Here is an 8,325-nt window from a genome sequence, read left to right as displayed (position 1 = left end):
ATTGGTTAGAGACACACACAGACACACTCACCCACTCTTCCTCCCCCCCCAAGTTAACTAGGTTTATTTGTTTTAGATGTGTGCTTGTTTTTCCATACTCATGCAGAGTAGCCAGGTCACTTGGTCTTTTGGTCGGTGGTTAATCTTTATTGACCACTTTTCTCATACTCTTGCGTCTTCAAATAATCTGGGTTATGAATTGTATGATTCCTTGGTTTTTAGGTACTCTTCACTGGTGAGAAAATTGGTGTTGGTATGGGTAGGACAAGGAAGGATGCTCAACAACAAGCTGCTGAGAATGCTCTTCGCTGTTTGGCAGGTATAATGCTTTTCAAAGCTAATCCCTAATTTTTCATTATAATATTTCTTTGGTAGTAGAATGAAGAGGAATTTCTTGAAAGAGTTGTTACATTTATTGACGAGTGTGCTTGTCTATGTCCTTGCAGTACTGTGTATGCATGCAGAACAGTCTTGGAGGTTCTTTTTGTTGATTATTTGCTTATTTATGGAATTTTACCTTTTGAGGGATTCAGGATAATTTGGAGTGAGATAAAATTGAAAGAATATCTGTGGATACAGATTTCGTGTAACATAAACACTAAAACTTTTTTTTTTTTTATCAAAAAACCTTATACCCTATAACTTGCTGTTCATATGTATGTTAAGGTAGAACTTATTAGTTACAAAACTTGGGTGAGAAGGAAAGTGCTTTTTGCATTTTAATGACGAGGGCATGTGGAATTTCTTCTCTGGCTTTGCTTGGTATTGGTTGATGTTGATTATTTATTATGTGAAAACTGATTTTAACAGTTATTTTCTTTATTGCGGGTGTTTGTTCTCTATTTGAGGCTTTTGAGCTTATAGCAAGGAAATAAATGGATTTTTGGTGTATGGAATTGCAGAGAAGTATGTAGCACATATGGAGCCTCAATGTAGAGCTGTTGATTGCGAATTTGACAAGCTTTCTCTTGGACATGAAAATGGTTTCTTGTGGGATGAGGTTACTCCGGAGTCTAGTGAACAGCAAAGAAAAGATGGCTTACCCAAAGAAAGTGCTTCTGAGGTGGGGATTTCTAATGTGTCTGATTGTTGATTTGACTTGTTTGTTTTAAGGAAATAGGTGATGCTTGGATAAGGGGTATATGGACTAGATACTCCAGATGATGCCTAGTGATTTTATAGAGAATTACACAGTTTATGGAATTGTATAGCATCAACGTGAAGGCTAAATCACTGAATGGGGAGTGAGCTGGCTTCATGTCTGCTACTGCTGTCTTAGACAGGGCCTCTTAAATTCCTACTTAAAAGGTAATGGCTTGGTAGTCAGTCCCTGCTAATTACCCATTATCCAAGTATTCCCTATCAGTCATGTCAGCAATATTGCTGTTTCATGCCTCTAAATTATATTGTTGTTTCTTCTGGTTCTTTTTTAATTTTTTTTTTAAAATTATTTAGTGTCCTGGGTTTAATTAATTTAAGAGTGCTCTATGGTTATATTCATGGATTCTTTGTAAACTCAAATGATTGGTACTGCAAGGTTTTGCTGAGACTAAACACTTTCTTTTTTGTAATTGGTTTTTTCTTGTTTCCCCTCCGGGTCTTTTGTCTTTGGTACAGTAAAAAGTAGTTCTACTTGGTGATCTATGAATAGCTTAACTTGACATGTAGGTGTAATTATCATATTAATTCACTATGATTTTCAGGCCTCAGATGCTGAGACAAAGCTCTCTACACTTAATGCTACTATTGTGCAAATAGAAAAGCGTTCCAGTTCCCCCAGGTAACTTGGGTTATATGTGCAATTCCTTAATTTCATTTAGTTGAGTGAGTTTCTTTGTTGGTAAAAAGGAAACGAGTTTTGTTTCCAACTTGGAGTATAGTGCTACCGAAGTCTAGTCAAACTAAAAAGCTTAGTGTAGCTGCTGAGGCACTTACTTGAGTTATGTGTGCAATTCCCTAATTTCGTTTGGTTGAGGCTCTTACTTGGAGCTTTAATCAAATTAGAGATGTTTTAAGACTAGTTCAGGGAATTAGTAGGGCTCACTTAAGGTTAAACTAACAGCAAAATGCTCAAGGTAAACTCCTTGTGTTGAAAGGTTAATTCATAAATAGAAATGATTTTGAGGGATGCAAATGCAATTGAGGTAGCGATAAAAGTGATGGAAATTATGAAATTCAATCTGATTTCACTTTCTTGTGAACATTATGAACATCACCACTGCAATACATCTATTTGGTTATGAACTCTATAGCCTATAAATAATATACCATATGATGTCAAATGTACACAATGAGTAGAGGTATTCTTCTTTATATACGTCAAGTCTTAAAGGAAAATTCTTACTTTCTACGTAACATTATATAAATTGAACAAGATTATATTGGAAAATATCAACATAATCCTTTGCCTTTGCCATATACAAAATTGTGTACATCACAGAAACTTCTTCGGGTGATATTGTTGAAGTTGTTGGACATAGACACTTAGTGAACATCAAGTGCTATTTCTCACCCAAAAGGTCAAAAGAATGAAATTCACTTATATTTCACATCAAAAGAAAAAACAATCATGTTCTAAATGTAACAACTCTACCAAGAAATTCCTCTTCGTTCCTACTACAAAAGGAAATATTATACTGAAAACTTAGGGATTAGCTTTGGAAAACATTTACCTGCCAAACAGCCAAGAGAATTCTCAGCAGCTTGTTGTCGAGAATCCTTCCTTCGTAGAAAATACCTATTTTCTCATCAGTGGAGGTAGAAAATAATCAGGACAACTAAGGGGTAGGGGTGTGTTCAAAAGCTAACATTCCTCACACTGTTGAGAATCCTTCCTTTGTAGAAAATACCTATTTTCTCATCAGTGGAGAGGTAGAAAATAATCAGGACAACTAAGGGGTAGGGGTGTGTTCAAAAGCTATCATTCCTCACACTGTTGTGTATCAAACCAAACTGCATCCTAAAAGCAGCTATTTCTAGAAAATTTTAAAACCAAACCAGGTCTTATTATTTAAATTTGAAGTTGAAAAAACCAATTATCAACTCAGTTCCCGAGGTATAACCAAATTTTTTATGCATAATATATCACAAGTTGAAGTGGAGTAGCTCTTCCCAGCCATGTAACTATTCTATGATCACCTCATTCATGCCCTCCAATGTCCAAATTTTTTTATGCTCTTCAGTAGCACTTGTGTGTCATCCATCAACTAAATCACAAATGTAGCTACGTTCATTCCTGCGGACTAGGAGAGCACCCACCATACAAAAGAAATGTTTGGGATTTGATAGAAGAAAGGGACGGATAGACACTTAGGCTTAGTTTGGTGAAGTTTTTACTTTTTAAAAGTAGTTTATAAAAGCTAGCTTTTTAAAAGATAACTTTTTAAAGAGTGTAACATTTATGTTTGTTAAATCAAATTAAAAATGACTTTTAATAAACACAAGCAACAACAATTATGTTTGGTAAAATAGCTTTTAAAATTTAAAAATACTATAAAAGACATAAATTTAAGCGTTAAATTTGAAAATTAGTTAATATATGAGGTTATATTAGACTTTTAAATTTTGAAAAGCACAAGCAACTTCGAAAAGCTCCACCCTAGTTGCTTTCAAAAGTATCACGATCTTTTAAAAGTTGCAAGCACAAGTACATGTTTTTTTGATTTACCAAACACAAAATGAGGAGCTTGTGCTTTTAAAAAACACAAGCACCTCCATAGTTTCTGATTGCGGATGGCGGCTCATGGCGGTGAGCCAAAAATCCGCCATAAAAAATAATGGTGGATGGCGTTGTGGGAAATGGCGGAAATGGCGGATTATCTAAAAAATGCATATATATGTACAAAAAAACATGCAGAAAAAATTGCAAATATAATATACTATAAAATCTAATATATGTAATCATTTTTCTAGTCATATCCAATTAATGCAGCAAATATAATATCAAATGTAGGAAATAAACATAAGACATAGAACATAAAAACTAAAAAAAAAAACTAAAAACTTAAGAGAAAGACCAAAGCCATTGTCTCATCATGTCTTTAAACTAACAAATGAAAGGAAAACAAGTTGGAGGAAGAGAGGTTTATGAAGGAATAGAAGGAGATAATGAAGTGAGTGCACTAAATGAAAAAAAAAGGAATGTATGTACTGTAACTGGTACGAACCAGAGAAAAGAGGGAACTGTGGTGATGAGCGGCGGCGTCCACCAGCGGCGACGGATGGCGACAGGCGGTGGCGAAGATCGGCGGCACAGGAGGCACACAGAAGAGAGAAAGAGAACAGAGATAGAAAGCCGTTTTGGACGTGAATCAGAGAGGAAGAGTCGTTTTTGAGTTGCAGTGGCTAAACTGGGTTAGTGGGTTACATGTATCATTTAGGGTTTTGCTAATTTACCCATTTACCCTCGATTTTTTTTTTTAAAAATTCGAAAAAAACCCGCAATTTTTGCCATTTTCATGGCGGTCCGCCATGGCGTTACCGCAATTGCGGCCGCCTTTTGCCCGCCGTGAAAACCCCTTGGCGGTGGCGTTTGTATGGCGGCGAGGCAAATCCCGCCAAGCCATACCGTTATGGCGTCGCCATGGCCGATATTTTAAAACACTGAGTACCTCTTCGAAAAGCTTTACCAAACCAAGCCTTAGTGCTAGTCTGCTACTAAATTTAATTATCAAATATGGTTCTAAACCAGTTTGAAATTTGGTTAGTTTAATTTACATTGTTCAAAACTGATTTGTTGGTAAACTATTTGTTTTGAGTAACCAAATTTAAGACCTAGTCCATTTCAGTTTTGGATTGGTTTATAAGAAAAACCAGATTATCTTTCTCAGCCTTGACTAGGAGGGACACCAGAAACAGAAAGGTTGAGAACCAAATATCATGATCACACCCACAAAGAATCAATTACTACCTTCGAGGCCAGGGTGGTGGTTGTGTGTGCATTTGTATGACTGTGTAGTGTGGGTGGTTGGACGGCCAAAGGTAGCCAATGCTAATAGCACCCTTAAGGCAAAGGGGCTCCTTCCCCACCCCCCCTCTCTTTTTCAGATTGGTTAAAGTTGACATTGTTTATTTGTTTTGGATGCGTGCTTGCTTGTTTTTCCATACTCATGCGGACCTGACTGGGGATTTTGTGCGGTGTTTAATCTTTATTGTCTACTTTTTTCACGCATACTCGTGTGTCTTCAAATAACCTGGGTTATGAATTGTCTGAATCCTTGGTTTAGGTACTACTGGTGGATCTAATATTTATATGCTGCTGATCTGCGATAAGCTAATGTCATTGTTGCAGTAAATATGTGCATTCTTTTGCACTGTCTTCCTTCAGAAGAAAAATTTAAGTTTTCCTTTGTGTATTTCAAGTGTCAATTCTTAGTTTTGTTAATTCTCCTTTCAGGTTGCCCCAGTCTATTCCCAATAAACGGTTGAAGGAATGAGTATGTTGCAAGATGACACAAAAACTTCCATCATTGTATTAATCAGAATCTCCTTACCTCGTGAAACCGCATATAATCATTTTGGAGGCAACAAAAGGTCTTGTATGTTATTTGCTCATGTAATATCTGCCATAGCGTTTTTGGATATGCTTAGGCTACTCTCTTTGTTAATTTCTTTCACTATAGAGAGGGGCATGTTTTTTTGGTTTTGCCCTACTATTTTTCACATTTTTAGGATCTGGTATAGCCTCATTGTTAATGTTTCATTAGTTTGAACATAAATCACAAGAAAAGAAATAATATTTAATGTGTAATCTATTAGCATTCCCCCCCTATTGCATTGTTGCTTGAATATAGTTGACGTTTGCCCCCTTATTTCTGTTGGCTGGTGGCTGGTTAGATAGTTGATCCCGTTTGGTTGGACTAACTTGAGACGGTTATGAAACAATTGTGTCGATTTCAAACCATCAACTTATTATTGTTTGTTGGTGACTATTTCTACGAAGACATTTTTATGTAAAGATTGTATTGCAAATTATTAGATGGTTTCATAAGTTTTACTGAATATGTTTAATTGAACCGTCTAACGGTTTACAATATCATTTTCACATGAAGATATCTTTATGGAAGTAACTATCTTGTTTGTTAAATAATGTCTACAAAATTATGAAAATTTGTGTGTTTTATCATCCCTATTTATATTATATAAAAGTTGATTTGATACAAGTTTATTGTAACATGAGATGGCAATCATATTAACTAAAAAAAAAAAAAGCTCTCGTGCAGCTCCTTTTTTCTCAATAAAAGGTGTTTGTTCCCTTGCCCTTTTCTTCTTTGCTTACAGAAAAGTCTATGTCGGTCTCTTATATCTTGTACTTTCTTTCTTCTCAATAAAAAAGGTGTTCCATTGCCCTTGGCTTCTCTTATTATCCTGAAAAAAATTTCCATCAACCTACTAGTCGCCATGCCCCTGTATTCAGAAAACAGAAAACCCAGCCTGATTTTGCGCAATCTATCCACTACTTTCAGCTCCTACGTACCTCAATGTAGGTAGCATGACAAACACCACCGTTTCCATAACCTTCCAAGTTCGACAAATACAACTAACACTATTGTATTATATCTGCTTTCAACTAACTTGAATGAGGCTCCACATTATGTCGGTAGATAAAAGATATTAAAGAAAAAAAACCTTCAAATGTGAAAAAATAATTAGAGTCGATAGTATAAATTGAAATGAAATTCAGTATTTTTGACATATTTAGTTATGCAATTTATTTCAACTTGAAATATGTTTGAAAATACTTGTAGATGTCAAACTTTAAACCATCATACAACTCGATCATGATATAAGCAATGTTATTCATATAGTTATATAAATTAATTTATGCATATGCATATATGTATATAAATAAAAAATGAAATTTCCAATTATAATTAGCAACACCCGTATACTTAATTAAAACTATGTTAATGTTATATATACATACTTCATAAACAATAATATTGTAATTTCCGTAATACCCTATTTCCTTGTCGTTTTCCTGTCCTTCAATAATTTAATTACAAGGCATTTCCCCTTTTCTATTATTAATATTAGTGGTTCCCCACTTCCCATATTCTTTTTGTCTTATTGAGTCCTAAGATATATATTCTTGATTGCCTGCAATTTGTTAACGACCACATTCATAGGCAGCCGTTCGCAAGGTGAATTTGCCGAGCAAGACACTCCAATTTGCAACAATAAAACCAAGCAATCCAACATTGTAGCATGAATCTCAGGTTCAGTCTCTCTCCTTATTGCATCTTCCTCAGTGAAATCTTCTTCATCTCTTTGATCATACGCTTCTACAGATATCAATAAAGGATAAATTATATGCATGGCATGATCTGGTAAAGCTGTGGCTGTAAACTGGTGAATTCCCATGCCACCTAGGAAAATTTCATCTGTTGGTTTTCTTCCTGTGAAAATCTCAAGCAATAACTCTAAATATCTCCTTGTGTAGACCTTTCCATACTCTGCAATATTTTTAACACTGTTATTATGTTAAAAAATATAATACAAAACAACCACAATCTTTGTAAGAATTTTACTGATGAAACAAGGTGTAGTATGTTGTGTTACATTTGATAAGTTTAGATTGACTATTGTGTATATATTTGATAAGAGTTGTAGACTTAACAAGGTTTTGGATCAAAATGTGGTATAAAGTCTTTGAATAAAAATACAGCAACAAAGCTTTGTCCGACTGGGTGGGGTCGACTACATGGATCAAACGACGCCATTAAGTTCTATCATGTACATGTCTATAGAGAAACTGTTTATATGTAGATCTCATTTGACCATCTCATGGATGGTCTTCCTAGATCATCCTCTGCTTTTCACCCCTTGTCCATCTTCCATCTCATCCACCCTCCTGACTGAGTGTTCTATCGGTCTTCTTCTCACATGTATGAACCACTTGAGATGCGATTCTACTATCTTTTCCACAATAAGTGCTACTCCATTTTTCTCTCTTATATCTTCGTTACTTATTTTATCCAATCGCGTATGACCACTCATCTATCTCAACATCGCCACACTTAACTTATGTTCGTGCTCCTCTTTGGTCGTCCACTCTGTACCATAAAGTATAGTCGGTCTGATAGTGCGATATAATTTACTTTTAAGTTTTAAAAGCACTTTTTTGTCACATATAAAATTGTAAATACTCCGCCATTTTGACCAACCTGCTTGGATCCTATAATTTACATCATGTTCAATCTCTTCATTATTTTGTATGATACACTCAAGATACTTAAAACTTTTTTTTTTGTAGAATGTTTTCTCTATTTTTCTCCAATGAAAAAAGTGTTCTTGAGCTTGTAAGTTTTAAATATTTGGCATATT

The 8,325-nt window shown here is 35.1% G+C and overlaps 1 protein-coding gene and 1 long non-coding RNA gene across 7 annotated transcripts in view; both read left to right on the top strand.

Annotated features, from left to right (window-relative positions):
* Nucleotides 1-5,810, top strand: part of LOC107639478 (RNA polymerase II C-terminal domain phosphatase-like 2) — a 15,078-nt gene extending 9,268 nt beyond the window's left edge. For 2 of the 6 annotated variants that reach the window (XM_016342987.2, XM_021121386.1), the window contains exons 13-16: nucleotides 223-319; nucleotides 903-1,063; nucleotides 1,704-1,780; nucleotides 5,396-5,810. In XM_016342987.2, coding sequence (XP_016198473.1) covers nucleotides 223-319; nucleotides 903-1,063; nucleotides 1,704-1,780; nucleotides 5,396-5,435 — 375 coding nt within the window. In that variant the 3' untranslated portion in view covers nucleotides 5,436-5,810. Of the gene's footprint in view, nucleotides 1-222; nucleotides 320-446; nucleotides 478-902; nucleotides 1,309-1,703; nucleotides 1,781-5,395 lie in introns of those variants that run through there. The other 4 variants (XR_002361405.1, XR_002361406.1, XM_021121388.1 and 1 more) reach the window with 4 other exon arrangements.
* On the top strand, nucleotides 1,787-5,030 carry LOC110271147. Its single transcript, XR_002361407.1, has 2 exons — nucleotides 1,787-2,757; nucleotides 2,872-5,030. It is a non-coding gene; the product is annotated as an uncharacterized LOC110271147 (long non-coding RNA).

The sequence above is a fragment of the Arachis ipaensis genome, chromosome B04 (genome assembly GCF_000816755.2).
Source record: "Arachis ipaensis cultivar K30076 chromosome B04, Araip1.1, whole genome shotgun sequence".
NCBI lineage: Eukaryota > Viridiplantae > Streptophyta > Magnoliopsida > Fabales > Fabaceae > Arachis > Arachis ipaensis.
The sequence above is the reverse complement of the archived record's forward strand: the minus strand, read 5'-3'. Positions and strand labels throughout refer to the sequence as shown.